General features: G+C 44.0%; 1 protein-coding gene across 1 annotated transcript in view; it reads left to right on the forward strand.

Annotated features, from left to right (window-relative positions):
* The window catches only part of SLC37A3 (solute carrier family 37 member 3), a 58,785-nt gene extending 39,266 nt beyond the window's left edge, over positions 1-19,519 (forward strand). Inside the window, exons 8-15 of the mRNA XM_039472905.2 lie at positions 1,991-2,075; positions 2,999-3,177; positions 5,587-5,728; positions 8,714-8,815; positions 9,421-9,468; positions 11,023-11,174; positions 15,759-15,824; positions 17,862-19,519. Coding sequence (XP_039328839.1) covers positions 1,991-2,075; positions 2,999-3,177; positions 5,587-5,728; positions 8,714-8,815; positions 9,421-9,468; positions 11,023-11,174; positions 15,759-15,824; positions 17,862-17,954 — 867 coding nt within the window. The 3' untranslated portion in view covers positions 17,955-19,519. The remainder of the gene's footprint in view (positions 1-1,990; positions 2,076-2,998; positions 3,178-5,586; positions 5,729-8,713; positions 8,816-9,420; positions 9,469-11,022; positions 11,175-15,758; positions 15,825-17,861) is intronic.
* The last annotated feature ends 282 nt before the right edge of the window (positions 19,520-19,801 follow it).

Genomic DNA, 19,801 nt, shown 5'->3' on the forward strand with positions numbered 1-19,801 from the left:
TTTTTTTTTTTTTTTTTTTTTAAGATGGAGTCTCACTCTGTCACCCAGGCTGGAGTGCAATAGTGAGATGTTAGTTCACTGCAACCTCTGCCTCCTGGGTTCAGGTGATTCTTCTGCCTCAGCCTCCCAAGTAGCTGGGATTACAGGTGTACGCCACCACGCCTGGGTAATTTTTGTATTTTTAGGAGAGATGGCATTTTGCCATGTTGGCCAGGCTGGTCTTGAACTCCTTACCTCAAGTGATCTGCCCACCTTGGCCTCCCAAAGGGTTGGGATTATAGGCATGAGCTACCACACCCAGCTTTACTGTATATCTTATTCCTCTATTGTTTGAATCATCTGAATATATTACCTACTCAAAAACCTAAATTATTAAAAGTAAGTTGCTCTTTTAAAAAGTTGATACATTTTTGGCCAGGCATGGTGCCGCATGCTTGTAATCCCAGCACTTTGGGAGGCTGAGGCGGGCAGATCATGAGGTCAGGAGATCAAGATCATCCTGGCCAACATGGTGAAATCCCATCTCTACTAAAAATACAAAAATTAGCTGGGTGTGGTGGTGCATGCCGGTAATCCCAGCTACTTGGGGGGCTGAGGCAGGAGAATGGCTTGAACCAGAGAGTTGGAGGTTACAGTGAGCCGAGATTGCACCATTGCACTCCAGCCTGGTGACAGAGTGAGACTTCATTTCAAAAAAAAAAAAAAGGAAAAAGTAGATACATTTTTAAGCAGCTCACCACAAATTTTGGTATAGTTAGGGTCATTGAGAAGTCCTTCATTTATGGCCACCTTTATTCTAGGCTTCTTAGCCTCACACCTGGATTGTATAATTGGTTCAAATGAGAATTTCCGTTCACCTTCTGTGCTGCTCTCAGATTTGACTTCTGGTAACACTGCTTTAATTTTCTCACTGGTTTAAAAATTCAGCGTGTCTGTATCAGGCTCCGTTCTCTGTTAAATCAGCCATGCAGCCTGCAGGTTGAGAGTCTTTCATCTAGCTGTCACCTTTTCAGATCAGTTTTCTTCCCTGTTACCCCCTAGTGGAAGCCGTCTCCTTGAGTCGGGCAGTAGGCTTTCTATCTCCCCGCACCCTGTGCCTTTGCTTACTCTGTGCCTGGAAAGATGGGCAATTGGCTTTGCTTTTCCATTCTTCCCTAAGACATTGTCTTACTGCCTCAGCCTCTTCAGCACTTTCCTTCTTCTGGATTTCTATGTATGTTTCATGGTAGGACTGGGCCTTCTCATTTATTCAACTATATGGTGCTTTATAATATTGTTTTGTGTATTGTTTAATCCCCCTAACTGTATGTAATACCGTCAAGAGCAGATACTGTCTTTTTTTTTTTTTTTTTTTTTGAGATGGAGTCTTGCTCTGTTGCCCAGGCTGGAGTGCAGTGGCATGATCTTGGCTCATTGCAACCTCCACCTCCCGGGTTCAAGTGATCCTCCTGCCTCAGCCTCCTGAGTAGTTGGGATTACAGGTGCCCACCACCATGCCCAGCTAATTTTTATATTTTTAGTGGAGACAGGGATTCACCAGGTTGGCCAGGCTGGTCTGGAACTCCTGACCCAGGTGATCCACCCACCTCGGCCCCACCCCACCTCGGCCCCACAAAGTGCTGGGATTATAGGTGTGAGCCACCGCGCCCGGCCCAGATAGTCTTTTATGGGAGGCTATGTGATGCAAAGAACTAGATTTTTGGAGCTAGTTCTGATTTCACAATCAAATAGTGCCACTTAGTATCCAGGGGACCTTAATTCTCCTCTCTGAGCTTCGTAGGATCACTAGGAAGAATTAAATGAGAAAACATGTGTAGAACACTTTGCACAGCGCCTGGCCCAGTAGAAGCAGCACTGGGCACTTCCTTGCTTCTCAGTCTCCCTTCCCACCTCTCGCAACCCCCGCCTCCCCCCATGCGCCTTAAATGAATGTGCTTCTGATGACTGTCCCCAGATGTGTAAGGACCACCTTTCCCCCCCTCTCCTCCAGTATGCCTTTCTGGTGACGGCGTCTGTGCAGTTTGCTGGTGGGATCGTTATCTTCTTTGGACTCCTGGTGTCACCAGAAGAAATTGGTGAGGAGAAGCCGTCCCTTCTATTCCGAATGTCTTACTATTAACGGCCAAAAGGAAATCTGAGGCCAAGAAATCAAATCTCTTTTTTCCTAGGAAAACTATGAGCTCCTTTTAGTGAGTGAAAGGAGAACAGTACTGCTGTTTGAGTCCTGTCGACATTGTAGCCGGCCCTGGCACAGCTGCACATGTTTGAGGAGAGTGATGCACCTCTTTTATAGATACAGGAAAATCTTCGCATTTGCAGATGATTTTCATACTTGAGACATTGGCTAGGAATCAACATGGATGTATCTCTAATTTCACTTCTTGAAACATTTCTGTCTGTAAAAGTGAATCATAAAAATGATACCTACCTGTAGTTAAATACAGATTACGTACAGGCGAAACCACAGAAGCAAACAGATGTACAGTTCTTATATTTTTAAAATATTTTTAAGGCCGGGCGCGGTGGCTCAAGCTTGTAATCCCAGCACTTTGGGAGGCCGAGGCGGGTGGATCACGAGGTCGAGAGATCGAGACCATCCTGGTCAAAATGGTGAAACCCCGCCTCTACTAAAAATACAAAAAATGAGCTGGGCATGGTGGCGCGTGCCTGTAATCCCAGCTACTCAGGAGGCTGAGGCAGGAGAATTGCCTGAACCCAGGAGGCGGAGGTTGCAGTGAGCCGAGATCGCGCCATTGCACTCCAGCCTGGGTAACAAGAGCGAAACTCCATCTCAAAAAAAAAAAAAAAAAAAAAAAAAAAAATTTTTAGACGGACTGTGTGACTTTAATTGACCTTAGTTGAACTTGGTCTCTGAGCCTTTGTTGCTGCTTCTGCAAAATGCAAATAAAAATAACATGAACCCCATAAGTAGTGCTAAATGCGGAGCCTTCGCACATGGTGGGCACTCCATAAACAGTGGCTGTCGCTGTTGTTTTAGGTCTTTCAGGTATTGAGGCAGAAGAAAATTTTGAAGAAGACTCACACAGGCCATTGATTAATGGTGGTGAAAATGAAGATGAATATGAGCCGAATTATTCAATCCAAGATAATAGTTCTGTTGCCCAAGTCAAGGCAGTAAGCTTCTACCAGGCGTGTTGCCTTCCTGGAGTCATACCGGTAAGGACCACGCACATCTCACCACAGCCAGGGCGGTACGAGAGCCCTTGACATCTCCTCTGCCTAGGATAAAGCTTCCTTAAGTATTGAGCCTCTCTTGGATACTTTATTTTAGGAATATATGTTCTGAGGAATATTGTCTAGTGCCCCTCAACTTATCTGATCTCTAACGCAGGGGTTGACAGACTTTTCCATGAAGAGACAGAGAGTAAATATTTTCAACTTCGGGGAACCATACAGTCTCTCCCGCAACCACTTAGTTCTGTAGAGCAAAATAAGCCACAGAAAACATGGGACGGTTAGGCGTGACCAGACGTGGCCAAAGAGCCCTCCTTTCCTGACCCTGATCTAGCCTGTGATTAAAAAGGCAAAGTTGATTATTTTTTAATGTGTACTTTTAGGCCTTTTGAAGTGTTATGGAATTATACGTGGACCAAGAAGAAGGGCTGTGAATGGTTCCTAAGCCTTCCTTGCCGTCATTCATTCATTCATTCTCATTCATTGATTCCATTCATTCATTCATTTATTTTAGACAGAGTCTCATTCTGTCGCCCAGGCTGGAGTGCAGTGGCATGACCTCAGCTCACTGCAACATCTCTCCTTCCAAGTTCAAGTGATTCTCCTGCCGCAGCCTCCCGAGTAGCTGGGATTACAGGCGTGTGCCACCATAGCCGGCTAATTTTTTGTATTTTTAGTAGAGACGGGGTTTCACTGTGTTAGCCAGGATGGTCTCCATCTCCTGACCTTGTCATCCACCTGCCTCGGACTCCCAAAGTGCTGGGATTACAGGCGAGAGCCTCCGCACCCAGCTTGTCTCCTTTTAAAGGGTCCAGAACAGAGCACTCCACAGTCTTTCTTGGTAACGCATTCCAGTGTTTCCATAGCCTGTGCAGTCAGGAAAGCCTCCTAACGTATACACTAAATCCCTTCTGCTGCAGTTTTTCTGTCTTGATGTTTCGGGCGCTCTAGCAGTGGAGTGGAAGTTTAGAGGCCTAGGTTATGTTTCCAGCTTACCCACAAACTTTCTGTGACACCTGGGGTAAGTCATGCAACCCGTCCGTGTGTCTCAGTTCCCCTTCCCCCGGAATAGAAATTACTCCAGTCTTCCCCAGAGCCTGTAACATTGGGCTCTTGTGTTTTGCTCAAGCACCTGCTGTTACTTCATTTGTCAGTGGTGCTTTATGAATTCGATCCTTTAGGTAGAGTGTTCTGTAGGCCATCTTACGATGTGCCTGTCAGTCCCCTTCTGCCAGCGCCCCCAGGCTGAGAAAACGTAACGTTTCCAACAGAGTTAATTATGAGGTAAAGTGTAAGTGTAATTTTCCACAATGAACCCAGTGACGATATAGATAATACAAGAGAAATGCAGGTTCCTTTTGGACCTCTTTTGCTGTTCCTTTGTTCTCCACCAGCTGTTGTTCTCTGACAGGGATGTGAAGGAAATCTAGTTAACTTCATTCCTTTGTCTTTGTAGCAGGCTGTCTGGTCAGAATGCACTCGTGATTGGGATTTGGCTCTCTAGGGGGTGGCTGTTGCCTGCCAGGAAAGCTGTTTTAAAACAAGTGATACCTAGGGAATAACTGGCAGCTCCAGGGAAAAGAATATACTAGCCAGACACCCTTTGAAGTCAGCCCCTCTGTTCCCCCTGCTTTTTCCTTTGATGCTAAATGTCAGGATTTCCTGGTAGTAATGTGTTGAATATAGGCATCTCAGCCCCTGCACCGTCTCCGCGCAGCTGCAGCGTTTTTTCCCCCTCAAGGGAGAGCCACAAGGCCGATGATGATGATATGTTCTTTCAGTTTTGACTCGCCAGAGAGACTCTCTTCTTTGCCACTGGACCAGGGAATGTGGAGCTTTTGGAAAGTAGTGTGAAAGGAATGATCATCCTGCTGCTTTTCTTAGACCTTGGAACTGTAGTGTAGCCCCCTTGCTCTGCACTGTTGACAGTGTTGCCTTGGCAAGGAGTAGAATAACCAAGCCCGTCTGGCTGCTCCCAGTAGAGGCCGGGATGCTTCCGGGACTTCTTTGCCTATGGTTAACGCTGGTTAGTTGTATGAATACCATTCATCTTTGTGTGAATGAAGAAATGTGGGCCTGTGCCCTGCCTTGTAGGTTCAAAACACTGGCTTGCTTCTACCAGAAAACTGATAGGAGGAGAAACTGCAGACAGTTAAGAAGTAGCCATTTGTGTTTTTTATTCCAAAGGCCTGCTGTACATGAAGTTAACAGGGATGAAGAGCAGAGACTGGGCGAAGTCAGGCATGTGGGACTTGTAGAGATATTTAATTGTGAAGTCAGGTCCTGTTCATCCTAAATTCCTTTATTTTGTTTTGCTTTTTAATGACATTAAAAATTGTGGTCATGCTGTGCTATTTGTCTGTCGATGAGAGTTGAATGCTTTTCTTGTAGTACTCACTGGCCTACGCCTGCTTGAAGTTGGTGAATTACTCCTTCTTCTTCTGGCTGCCCTTTTATCTGAGTAACAACTTCGGCTGGAAGGAGGCGGAAGCCGACAAACTGTCCATTTGGTACGACGTTGGAGGGATCATAGGTATGCCAGTGATGCGTCTTTTCCATAAAGAGTTAGTCACTAGTGATCTTTTACTGGGTTGTGAAATCTGGTCTCACTTAAAGTTTTATTACTTATTCTACAGCCATTTTCCCTAAACTGTCCTACTAGTAAACAGCCAAACTCTTAAAAAAAAAAAAAGAAAGAAAGAAAGAAAAAAAAAGAGGTCCATAGAAAGAAGACCCAGCCTAAGGCAGCACTGTGATTTATTGGGCTCTTTTTTCTCAGTCCTTTGTTGATGGAGCTGTTCTTTTGTTTGGGGAAGCACATGGGAATCTCTTTAAATACAATCATTTCCTATGCTTTCTCAGTGGTATCTTAGCTCTCAAGCTAATTGTATATCAGAGATCCAAGTTAGAATATGAAGGTGTTCATTGTATCTCTCTCCCACCTTCCCCACCACCCCTGACCTAACCAGGGAGAATACAGCAATCTCCCCATATGTGGTGTCACTTATATACAATAAAATATTTTCAGAGAGAGAGAGAGAGAGACACCATTCATATAACTTATGTTACAGTATATTGTTATTGTTTTCTATTTTGTCAATTTCTGTGCCTAACTCATAAATTAAACTTGATCATGGGTATGTATGTATAGAGAAAAACATAGTATGTATAGAGTTTGGTACTGCCTGTGGTTTCGGGCATCCGTGGGGGTTGTGGAACATATCACTGAAGATAAAGGGGAACTATACCTTAGTGTGTAGATCGTCAGGTCATAGAGGCTGGAGTAACAGCAGGGATTAATTTTTGTGAATGTTTTTACAGTTGTTTCATTGTAAACAAAGATTTTAATAGTGGATTTTTGCTGTAGCTAGAAGTATGAACAAGGAAGTAATAAGTATGAAAAGGAAGTAAGACAGATGAGCAGAATGTATTTTAATGGGTATTACTTACATGGCTAATACCCAGATCTTCATAACCTTCAAAATGTTAACATTTAGAATTGTGGTGAGAGCCAGCGTCCCTGAGCTTGAAGGCACACAGTCTATCCTAGGTGATCTGCTATTACTGTATTTGAACTTGGCTGCCCATATTCTTAAATCCAGAGCCAAAGGTGAGATTGCCACCTTCAGACCTCACCATACTTCTGTGTCCTCTGAAGTTAAAATTGTCCAGCTGCCTGCTGTCTGATGAGGACTCACCAGATGTCCCGTAGCCCCTAGAACTCAGAGTACTGCAGCATGTGACATTGTTGCTTGAAAGATTCACATCCCTGCTTTGTAAAGATCATGTCCTATTACTAAACCATAACTGCTGAATTGTATTTTAGTGAATATTTACTAGCCCCCTTTTTTTGGAGACGGGGGTACTGCTCTGTCGCCCATGCTGGGGTGCAGTGGCACAATGTTGGCTCACTGCAACCACAACTTCCTGGGCTCAAGCGATCCTCCCACCTCAGCCCTGCCAAGTAGCTGGGACTATAGTCATACACCACCAAACCCAGCTAATTTTTTTGTATTTTTTGTAGAGATGGGGTTTCACTGTGTTGCCCAGGCTAGTCTCAAACACCTGAGCTCAGGCAGTTTGCCCACCTCAGCCTCCCAAAGTGCTGGGATTACAGGTGTGAGCCACTGTGCCCAGCTAATGGCCTCCATAGACTGTAAGGCAAAGTTTTTTTTTTTTTTTTTTGAGACAGAGTCTTGCTCTGTTGCCAGGTGATGGAGCACAGTGGCGTGATTTTGGCTCACCGAAACCTCCACCTCCTAGGTTCAAGCAATTCTCCTGCCTCAGTCTCCCGAGTAGCTGGGACTATAGGTGTGTGCCACCACGCCCAGCTAATTTTTTTATTTTTATTTTTAGTAGAGACAGGATTTCACCATGTTGGCCGGGATGGTCTTGATCTCTTGACCTCATGATCCACCCGCCTCAGCCTCCCAAAGTACTGAGATTACAGGTGTGAGCCACTCTGCCCGGCAGTTTTTTTTTGTTTTGTTTTTTTTTTTTTTTTTTTTTTTTTGAGACGATGTCTTGCTCTGTTGCCCAGGCTGGAGTGCAGTGATGCAATGTCGGCTCACTGCAACCTCTGCCTCCTAGATTCAAGCAATTCTCCTGCCTCGGCCTCCCGAGTAGCTGGGACTACAGGCGCACGCCACCACGCCCGGCTAATTTTTTTGTATTTTTTGTAGAGACGGGGTTTTACCGTGTTGGCCAGGATGGTCCCGATCTCTTGACCTTGTGATCCGCCTGCCTTGGCCTCTCAAAGTGCTGGGATTACAGGCGTGAGCCACCGCGCCCGGCCCCCAGTTTTTTGTTTTTTAAGACACACTCTTGCTCTGTTGCACAAGCTAGCGTGCAGTGGGATGATACAGCTCACTGAAGCTTCAGATTCCTGAGCTCAAGTGGCATGATATGGTTCACCACAACCTCAACCTCCTAGCTCAAGTGATCCTCCCACCTCAGCCTTCCAAGTATCTGGGAATATAGGCATGTGCTACCATGCCCAGCTAATGTATCTTTAGACTGGCTTTGAACCCCTGGCCTCAAGCAATCCCCTAGCCTTAGTCTCCCAAAGTGCTGGGATTATAGATGTGAGTCACCGTGCCCAGTGAGGCATAGTTCTTAATTTATTCGCTTTTAAATTAAAAAGAAAAATCAGAAATAACATTCACAGCTTATTTTTGTAAGGAATAGTGTATGGCTTTGACAGTTTCATGTTTTGCTGTATGATTTGTGATATCCTGTCCCCTTTGGTCATTGTGGCGATTTAACAGTTTATCTTCCTAAAAGGAAGTTATAGAGGACCCCTTTTCAGGGAGTCAGCCATATGACCAGTGTGAGGATCCTGTTAGGGAGACTAGAGGGTGAAAGGAGAACACGCCTCAGACGACCGAGAGTCAGCCATGTGTTTTGATAGACCAGTGTTAGGATCCCGTTATCGAGACTAGAGGGTGAATGGGGAGCACGCCTCAGACGACCAAGCTGCATTAGAAGTGATTCTGATTGCTCTTCACTCTGCTTGCAGGTGGAACTTTGCAAGGCTTCATCTCTGACGTACTACAGAAGAGAGCGCCCGTTCTTGCCCTGAGTCTGCTTCTGGCAGTTGGGTCCCTCGTCGGGTATAGTCGTGAGTATCCCTTTGCAATTACTAATTCCTTTGCTTTCTTAATCTGAGAGGAATAAGGCATTTGTCTGGAGTCAGTGATCAGCACCAGGGAGAGCCTGGAGACCAGCTTCGAGGCCCAATATGCCACCTTTGTATTGTCCTGTGAATGCCTGGGAAACCTGTCATCACATCGTTTTATTTGTGTTGGGAGGAAACTGGCATCTCTTTTGCTTTGTTAATATGCTTAAAAGCTTGCTTGGGAGAGTATATGCTTTGTTTCGGGGAGGCTCCAGAGGCACAGCAATATAGCCAATAAAACAATAAAAGGGGAACAGGTTTCAAAAGCGGAAAGATGGTAATTAGTAGGTTGGTATATGTCCCTTAAGATGCCGTTGAGACAGGAGTAGAGCTTTTCTTTAGCTTTTAGAAGTCTCGTTAGCTTGAGCACCAGCAAGAGGCAGACGTTACAAATCAGAGTTGAAAGAGGCAGGGAGAGTTGTGTCTCTTTGTTGTCTCTGGGAGTGATTTGTGAGGTCACAGAGATTCAGATCTTTGCCTACTGTTGGCGGAGGCACGTGGAGTCTGCTTTTCAAGTCACTGTGGTTTGTCTGTGTCTTCCCTAACAGGTTCTCCAAACGATAAGTCCGTCAATGCCCTTCTGATGACTGTTACAGGTACGGCACATGCCTCTGCTCTGCTGTGCCTCTTACTCTGTCAATTCAGAGGAAAAAGGAAACTGCTTTCCTCCCTCAGTTTGAGTAGCACTGAAACGTTAATTACAGAGAAATCCAATTTTAAAACGAAAGATGTCTCCTTTTCCAGATTTCTGTTTCTCTGCTCTTTCTTCTTCTGCTCTTACTTGTAGAAGTGACTTAGAAAGATGCCACATGGGAGACCAATTCACCAGCTTTCAAGAAAAAAAATCCACTATAGCTTGTGTGTCCTCCTGTGTTGGAATTGGTCAGCATTTTGTCACATGAACACTAGATAAAATAGTTGGGTGCATTTAGGAAGTATGTTATAGAAAAATTATTATTTATTTATATTTTGAAACGGAGTCTTGCTCTGTTGCCCAGGCTGGAGTGTAGTGGTGCAATCTCAGCCCACTGCAACCTCCGCCTCCTGGGTTCAAGTGATTCTCGTGCTTCAGCCTTCCAAGTAGCTGGGATTATAGGCGTGCACCACCATGCCCAGCTAATTTTTGTATTTGTAGTAGAGATGGGGTTTCACCATGTTGCCCAGGCTGGTCTTGAACTCCTGACCTCAGGTGATCTGCCCATCTTGGCCTCACAAAATACTGGGATTACAGGCATTTGCCACCATGCCCAGCCAGAAAAATTACTATTAAACTTTATTTTTATTTTTGAGAGGGAATCTCACTCTTGTTGCCCGGGCTGGAGTACAGTGGTACAGTCTCAGCTAACTGCAAACTCCACCTCCTGGGTTCAAATGATTCTTCTGCCTCAGCCTCCCAAGTAGCTGGGATTATAGGGGCCTGTTGCCACGCCTGGCTAATTTTTGTAGTTTTAGTAGAGAGAGGATTTCACCATGTTGCCTAGGCTGGTCTTGAACTCCTGACCCCAGGTGATCTGCCCACCTCAGCCTCCCAAAGTGCTGGGATTACAGGCATGAGCCACTGTGCCCAGCCAGAAAAATTACTTATTTTAAACTTTAGGTCATGCATGGGAGAATGAGCTGCTCGTGCTACTTGAACTGATTCCAGCACGTGGGTCACGTGGGTCAACTCTTACCCGATTCATGGGCGGCCTCGCTGAGAGCAGTGGCAGATAGAGTTACCTGCTCCATTTCAGTGGCTTTTTCCTCTTTGCTCTTTTTTTTTCCCCCAATATTCCTGGTTGAATTTGTGTGGTGGAATGATCATGTGATGCAACTCTACAGTAGTAGAATTTATTTGACAAGCCAGTACAGTTAGTTATTAATGAATGTAAATGTCACAGGATTAGAAAGGCTATGTGTTTCACTTTATTTTTGCATCTTTGGGTTCTACAAAATATACTAGAGTGTCATATAATTGAAGAAGGGGTTTCAGGAACGTGGATGTTAACTATTAATAGTTTGAACATGATACGATTCGGGGGGGTGTTCCTTTGTTTTTCCACTTCTCTCCAACATATTTAGAAAGCTATTGGGATTTTTTTTTTTGCCTTATGCAGTACATTACTAGTGGTTGTGAATTGTGTTTTAATAAGAACCTGTTCTGACTTCAGGATTTTTTATTGGTGGACCTTCGAATATGATTAGTTCTGCTATTTCCGCGGACTTGGGTCGCCAGGAGCTCATCCAAGGGAGCAGTGAGGCTTTGGCCACTGTCACAGGAATTGTTGATGGTTCGGGGAGCATCGGAGCTGCCGTGGGCCAGGTGAGAGAACAGGACTGTGGCTGGGATTCTAATGTCTTCCCTCAAAGGTGGCTGAACGTGAACCTGCCCTCTGGGCCTCAGTAGGTGGCACTCTTGTGCTGTAGAACACTGTACTGAGAGCGCAGGGGCTCCTGTCTCCTCTCAGGGCCAGCTGATGAGTCCCGTTGTGGAAGGACCCTCCATTTTTTTCAGTCTTTTTTTTTTTTTTACTTATACTTCCAGATTCTGTCTGCAAATAAGCTAAGACCTCATGAGACAGACAGACCCTTCTGCCCCAGCCCACCACCAACCCCTTCTTTCCAGGCCGAACTTGGTATTCCATGGCAGGGCATGCTTCTTGTTATCCCCACCTGGCATGTGGACCCCACCTTTGCTGTCTCCCGTCTCCCTCTCCGAGACACTCTACTGCATACACGTTCCTTCCTGGGCCCCACCAGACATGACCATGGACTCTGCAGCTGCTTCTGAATCACTTGCTCTGCTTCCTGTGTGTCCAAAAATCTATGACTGTATCTCAAAGGGTGGCTCATGAATGTCGGCTATCAGAATCATCCGGGATACTCATTAAAGTACAGAACACTGAGCGTACTACAGACTCGCTGAGTTAGAACCTACAGATCTATATTTTCCTCAAGCCTTCTTGGTAATTGTTCTGCACTTGGATGTTTGAGATCCCTATGCTAAGATTGGCCTGCTGTACTTAGTCAGAACTATTTACATGGACTTTTTTTTTTTTTTTTTTTTTTTTTTTTGCACAAATTGAGGCTTTCTCTGGGACAGGTGTCTCTTTTCTGGGACAGTCGTGAATCATGCCTCTTCTAGGATATACCACTACAGATCGCAGAGTATGAATTTTGCAAAAATATGGATTTGAGAGTCATCTGTATGGATAAAAATAGTTGAACCTGTGGAAGGTGGTTTTTTATGTAATGGGAAAAAGAATGCCGGCCAAGCCTCAGGGAATGCCCATTGGTCAAAGAAAGAGGAAGACAGCAGAGTAAGCTGTAGTCAAGAGAGCTGCATTTGAGAACGTGTTAATAAGGTCATGGACGTAGAGAGGTCAGGAGAAGAAGAACTGAAGGATGTGTCTCTTAGGCTCTTAGTTGTGACATCTAGGAGGTCATTAATGGCCTTGAAGATTGTTGTTGCTTACTTGGTGGGGGTGAATTGCTGATGTCTGATTGCTAGTGGTTAATGAGAGAGCAAGTATTGAGGTAAAGTAAGCCATCTTAATACTTTGACTACCTAGCTGTGTTTGAATAGTCTGTATACGCTTGTTAATGTCTGTTCTTCCCACTGTAATGTAAGCTTCCTGAGTGCAGCATTTTGTTGTATGTTCTTCCATGGCCTTTGTACCTAGAGCAGTGCCTGGCACACGGTAGACATTACTTGTGGAATGATTGTAGAATGAATGACTGATAGGCTTAGCATATTTTACTGTTAAGACTAAGGGGCAAAAAACCCAAACAAACAAAAACCTTAACAAAGGCTTGAGAAATGTGCTTACCTGATCATGCTCTGGAGTGGGAATCAAAAAATGCTCCTAGCCATCAGTTCCGACAGCTTCATCTATGGGGTAGAGAGTGACTGCATCGGGCACCCTTTTTCAACATTATATTATTTGAAGTTATCTTTCTTTATGAATGTTTTCTTCACGAACTAAATGGGTAGATTATAATGAGTATTTCAGGGTGTTTGCTTTTGTTTAGATCGCCTCACCTGCCAGTACCTAGATCCCTCACTGTGAACTTGGGTCCTAGATTGACCTTCGTGGTTGGGGAAGCATGTCCCGAGTAGATCATTGTTAGCTTTACTCCATTCCTCTTCCATGGTGAGTTTTGAATGATTTCCCATTGCCTAAGGGGTGAAATCCCAAACCCTGTGCTTAGTGTTAAACTCTGTCAGCCGTTTTCTTAGCCCGTGTACTAACTTACCCCGAATAACTTTGTTGCCCCCGTCTTTCCCTGACTTCCCAAGTAAAGAATTGTTTCTCCTTCAGGTTGCTGTAGCAGTTGATGTGGTCCTGTAGTAGGCACCCTGTCTTGGTGTGAAGGTGATACGCCATGCAAAGTGCTCTGCTTGTTGCCTTCATTTTTGTGTTTCCAATGCTTAGTGCTTTTTTTTGACACATACTGGGGGTTCAGTAAGATTCAATTGCAGTATCTGCCCAAGAGAAATGAGAACAAATGTCCACATTAAAACTTGTACATGAGGCTGGGTGTGGTGGCTCATGCCTGTAATCCCAGCACTTTGGGAGGCTGAGGCAGGAGGATTGCTGAGGCCAGGAGTTCAAGACCAGCCTAAGCAACATAGTGAGACCCTCATCTCTACAAAAAAGTAAAAAGTAGGCCGGGCGCGGTGGCTCAAGCCTGTAATCCCAGCACTTTGGGAGGCCGAGGTGGGTGGATCACGAGGTCAAGAGATCGAGACCATCCCGGTCAACATAGTGAAACCCCGTCTCTACTAAAAATACAAAAAAATTAGCTGGGCATGGTGGCACGTGCCTGTAATCCCAGCTACTCAGGAGGCTGAGGCAGGAGAATTGCCTGAACCCAGGAGGCGGAGGTTGCGGTGAGCCGAGATCGTGCCATTGCACTCCAGCCTGGGTAACAAGAGCGAAACTCTGTCTCAAAAAAAAAAAAAAAGTAAAAAGTTAGCTGGGCATGGTGATGTGTGCCTGACCCAACTACTTGGGAGGCTGAGACAGGAGGATTGCTTGAGCCTGGGAAGTCAAGGCTGCAGCGAACCATGGTCACACCACCTTACTCCAGACTGGGTGACAGACGCAGACCCTGTCTCTCTATTTTTATTTGTTTTTGAGACAGGGTCTGGCTCTGTCACCCAGGCTGGAGTGCAGTGGCAAGATCTTGGTTCAGTGCAACCTCTGCCTTCTGGGGCTCAAGTGATTTTCCCACCTCAGCCTTCCAAATAGCTTGGACTGCAGATACGCACCACCACACCCAGCTAAGTTGTATGTTTTTTTGTAGAGATGGGGTTTCACCACATTGCCCAGACTGGTCTTAAACTCTTGGAATGAAGTGATCCTCCTGCCTCAGACTCCCAAAGTTCTAGGGTTATAGGAATAAGCCACCTTGCTTGGCCAAGACTCTGTCTCAAAAAAAAAAAAAAAAAAAAAAAAAGGCAAAGTTGCAGTCAGAGTTTGGAGCACCCCTGTGCTTCCTTTAATGGATGATTGGACCTCTGCTTTTTTTGCTTCACATGATGCGATCTCATATAAATCACACAGTTGCTCTGCATTAATTTTTTTCAAATGTGCATTTCAGTACTAATGTGATCAGATAACATGGGTTCCCCTTTGTGTCTGTGACCAAACTGATTTTCGACAAAGGTACCAGGACCATTCAATGGGGAAAGGATGGTCTCTCAGTAAATGATACTGGGATAGCTGGTATCCACGTGAAGAGAATGAAGTTGGAGCTGAGGAGTAGGGGAGGAAAGAAAAGAAAAAAGAATGAAGGGTCGGGCGCGGTGGCTCATACCTGTAATCGCAGCACTTTGGGAGGCCGAGGCAGGTGGATCACAAGGTCAGGAGTTTGAGACCAGCCTGGCCAACATGGTGAAACCCTGTCTCTACTAAAAATACAAAAATTAGCCAGGGATGGTGGATTGAGCCTGTAATCCCCCCTACTTGAGAGGCTGAGGCAGGAGAATTGCTGGAACCTGGGATACGGAGGTTGCAGTGAGTGGAGATTGCCCCACTGCACTCCAACCTGGGCAACAGAGCAAGACTCCATCTCCAGAAAAAAAAAAAAAAAAAAGGAGTGAAGTTCTAATGCAGTGTACCTTGAAAGCATTATGCTAAGTGAAACAAACCAGACATAAAAGGACAAATACTGTTATTCCATTTACACAAAATATCTACAGTAGGCCAATCCATAGAACCAGAAAGAAGAGGTTGCCAGGGGCTGGGGAGATAGGCAGTTAATTGCTTAATAGGTAGAGAGTTTCTATTTGGATGATGAAGAAGTTTGGAAACAGATGGTGGTGATGGTTGTATAATATTATGAATGTAACAGATACCAGTGGATTATACACTTAAACATGGTTAAAATGGCAAATTTTATGTCAGTTATATCTTAACCATAATAAGATAAAAAAAGAAAATGGGTTAAATAAGTGCAATTAGATCCTTTTCAATAATTGAAAGAAAAGTAAAAGAATATGCCACAGAATGTGAAGGTAGTATAGCAGTATTATAAGCAAACAGCGTAATTGGCAAATGAGTGGTATACTTAAAGACAAACTGTTTTGGAAGCATCAATTATAGTATCTTTCATTGGAAGAAAGAATGATTAAATGGGAGTGGCTTTCGGATGTTCATCTTCCTCTCTAAATAGCAAAGTGAATAAAAATAAACCTGAACTGACAACTTCTGTTATACAGTTTTTCCATTTGGACTCTGCATGCTTACAAAATGAGGCTATTAATCATGGCAGGCACATGTATGTGGAAGAGCTTTGTAAACTTCAAAACATACAAACCCTGCTCCCTTCTTATTTTCTAAAATAGCCATGTTTAACCTACTTTATAAAGAATTATATTATATTTTTTTCTCCCTTTTAGTATTTAGTGTCTCTGATCCGGGACAAGCTAGGATGGATGTGGGTTTTCTACTTTTTCATTCTCATGGTAAGTGTGTGCCCTTTAAAAAAAAAAAAAAGTCATTTTTCTTTTTAAGTTGAAAGTATTTACTTAAGTCATTTCTTGAAACCAGCAAAACTGCTGATTGCTTTAAAGGCCCCTCTATGGAAAAGTAACATTTTATTAATCTAAAAGACACATTGTTCTTTTTTTTTTTTTGAGACAGAGTCTTGCTCTGTCACTCAGGCTGGAGTGCAGTGGTGTGATCTTGGCTCATTGCAGCCTCGGCCTACCAGGTTCAAGTGATTCTCCCACCTCAGCCTCCTGAGCTGCTGGGATTCCAGGCACCTGCCACCACTCCTGACTAATTTTTATATGTTTAGTAGAGATGGGGTTTTACCCTATTGGTCAGGCCGGTTTTGAACTTCTGACCTCAGGTGATCCACCCGCCTCGTCCTCCCAAAGTGCTGGGATTACAGCGTGAGCCACCACGCCTGGCCTCACAGTCTTCTTTTTAAGAAAGAAAAAGGCTCTCAGTTTGCTCTTGACCTGTATCTATTGAATATTGCCATTTATTATTTCAGATAAACAACAATAAGTGACTTATTTAAAGAATCAACAGCCTCAAATCAGTATACTCTTCTAGGCTACCCTCTATCTGCAGAATATAATTTGGAAATTCTGAAGCAAATTACAATGTACACTAAGCAACACAGAGTTAAAACAGAAGCATTTTTTGTAATTAATACTGTTATGTATCTCGGTTCTAAAATAGTCGTTTCTTGAGGAAATATTTATTATGCCCTAGACATTCTTGGCTGGAATTCTGTACTTTCTTGGAAATAGCCAATATAGAATAAGGCCTTGTTTTTATTTATTTATTTATTTATTTTGACACAGGGTCTCATTTTGTCATCCAGGCTGGAGTGCAGTGGCACAATCACAGCTCACTATAGCCTTGACCTCCTGGGCTCAGGTGGTCCTCCCACCTCAGCCTCCCGATTAGCTGGGACTACAGTTGTGTGCCACCATGCCTTGCTAACCTCTTGGATTTTTTTGTAGAGGGGGTTTCGCCATGTTGCCTAGGCTGGTCTTAAACTCCTGAGGCTTTGTGCTTTTAAATTTTGCTCTCTAGGCTGGGTGCATTGGCTCATGCCTGTAATCCCGGCACTTTAGGAGGCCAAGGCAGGCAGATCACGAGGTCAAGAGATTGAGATCATTCTGACCAATATGGTGAAGCCCCATCTCTTCCAAAAATACAGAAATTAGCTGGGCATGTTGGCGCGTGCCTGTAGTTCCAGCTACTCAGGAGACAGGCAGAAGAATCACTTGAACCGGGGAGGTGGAGGTTGCAGTGAGCTGAGATGGTGCCACTGCACTCCAGCCAGACTCTGTCTCAAATAAAAAAAAAAGTTGCTCTCTGTTATGAGCTGTGACATACTCAGGCATGTTATTGATGGGACAGTGCTCAAGACAGGACGACTACCTGAGAGAGTCTGGAATGCGCCAGGATGCATTCAGTATCATGTCCTCCAATCCAGGGCGGTGTAATTGAAGGCAGCCTCTGCTACCCCTACTCCAGGCAGCTGTCCTCTTACCTTGTTCAAAGAGCCCTGGGATAGTCCAACTCCAAGAATTCCTTGGAGCTTTCATTTAATTCCCATCTAGCTTCCAAAGACTGGGCCACGTAACTTGTGTTCCATTTCTGACGTCCATGCTAAGTAGAAGGAAGGATCTGATGAGCTTTCTGGTGTGATCATACTAGGAATTGTGATAGAAAAAAACTTGATCTATGATAAGGATCATTGTTGTTAATCTGAGCCTCTGGTCTCAATTCTCTGCTCTGCCTGTGGCAAATTATTTGTGTACTTCATTCTTTTTTTGGCAACTGAAATGTGATGTTAAGTGTTTTGTACTATTAGCCGTAATTTTCAAAATCATTTTCTAATTCATTGAAGATTAAACGTTATCTTTGTATGAAGTCAAAATGAATGTAATTGTCCAAATCTATTATTATGTACAAAACATGACGCTCTAACAGAAATAAATTGTTGCTGCATATTTAATACAATTTTCTCTTCACAGACAAGTTGTACAATTGTGTTTATCTCGCCGTTAATAGTGAAGGAAATATTCTCTCTCATGGGAAGGAGACAAGCTCACATGTTGAGGGAGTGACTGGTGCCCGAGAGACAGAACAATGTCAGCCACATCAGGACCATTAGGGCTTCGAATCTGCCCTATTCGGGGTTTGTCCAGGAACTCCAGCATGACCTTGAACTGTCAGACCTTCTCAACGCTGCCAGCCACCTGAGATCTGACCAGCCGTGAAGGCTGCGCTGGTTTTTTACACTACAGGAATTACTGTTGACGATTTTTTTTGTTTCGTGAATGTGCCAGATGACCTCTGACTCTGCCATCGTCTTTGTTTGGCATGTTGAGGTTTAGCCTTAACTGTTGTTTTGGACTTGGACTTTCTCTAGCCTGGAAAATTGAGTGAACAGGAGGCAAAGCCACGCGTGGTTTGTATTGGTGATTTGTTCCACAAATGGAAGAGATTATTGCATTTTGCTTTGGTAATGAGTTTACATAGAGTGGCTCATCTTTCAAGCATCAAATCCTGATAAAATGCTCAAGCTGGACGGAGCTGCAAGCTGGCCTTGGACAAAGAATCCCTCTGTTCACCGTGGTGGGAAAGCTCACACTACATGCCTCTTGACTGGCTCAGCCACTCTGTCTGATCTCAAAGCCATTCAGCCCAGAAGCACAAATATCTTCAAATTATTGTCAACTTGTTCTCCTCCATCTTCATTCAAATGAGCTTAGACTCCTGGAAGTATTTAGTCTTCCTTTCAAGGACATCCATTATCTTGAACATTCCAATGTGTAACTCGCAGCTCAAGCACTCAGCCCCAGATTTGTTGTCTGGGAACCGTAGGATCCTCTTGGATGCTAATCTGCTTAGTCTATTTTTAGAGGATTGATCTCTGGCACAGCCGGGTTTATGGAGTTACCTCAGCAGAAGACTAGAATTAGAGAAAAGGGAAAGACCTTTTGTTCTAGTAAGTGTCAAGTACAGATGCGCTTTGCCCTATGATGGGGTTATGTCCCAGTAAACCCATCGGAAGTCAAATGTATTTCATACACCTGACCTACTGGACATCATAGCTTAGCCTCACCTATCCTAATATATTCAGAACACTTATATCAGCCTACAGTGCGGCAGAATCATCTAACACAAACTATTTTATAATCAAGTTTTGAATATATCATGTAATTTATTGACTACTGTACATTATGTTGAAATTGCAACCATTTCGCACCACTGTAAAGTCCAAATGTCAGAAGCTGAGGACTGTATGTGGCATTGAATCACATTAATGGATTACTAGGGCCTGCGGAGTATTCATTCTTTAGAAAAATATGTATATCTTCAGGGCTGTGAATTCTGTACTAGTGATCAATATTTTAAGATCATTCTGTATATATATATATATATATATTTTTTTTTAATTATATAAGCAAGCTAGGAGGAGAATGTGCAATTTTGAGGGATTCCTAATTTGCATTGGGTTAGGAAATATTTTTCAACCTCTTGCTTTATACTCTGATATGGGGTGTGTTTATGAACTTGTTAATGTTATTTAATCATGCAGATTTCCAATCAGTGTATTGCTTATTTACTGACAAAAAGGGAAAATACAAAACACAGAAAGGGACAATAAACTGACTTTCATAATAAATCTCCATTTCGTTACTGAAATCTATATACCGTGAGGGCTGAGATTCAGAATGTGATCGGTGCCATAGTGTTTCCCAATCCTGAGTGCTCCTGGGTGAGCTCATGCAACCCCACAGCATTGCTGGGTCACATGCTCCTTCACCTGAGGCGCTGGGGTGGCTTTGTTTCCATCTGTTCTGTGAAAAGCATGCCCTTTCCCATTGTGGAAGACTGTGCTCCGTGTGGATGAATCGCCCGGTTGTAACTTGAGAGCCGCCCGTTTTCTCATTGAACCTCTTGTCTG

This window comes from Saimiri boliviensis, chromosome 10 (assembly GCF_048565385.1).
Source record: "Saimiri boliviensis isolate mSaiBol1 chromosome 10, mSaiBol1.pri, whole genome shotgun sequence".
In the NCBI taxonomy this organism is placed as follows: Eukaryota; Metazoa; Chordata; class Mammalia; order Primates; family Cebidae; genus Saimiri; species Saimiri boliviensis.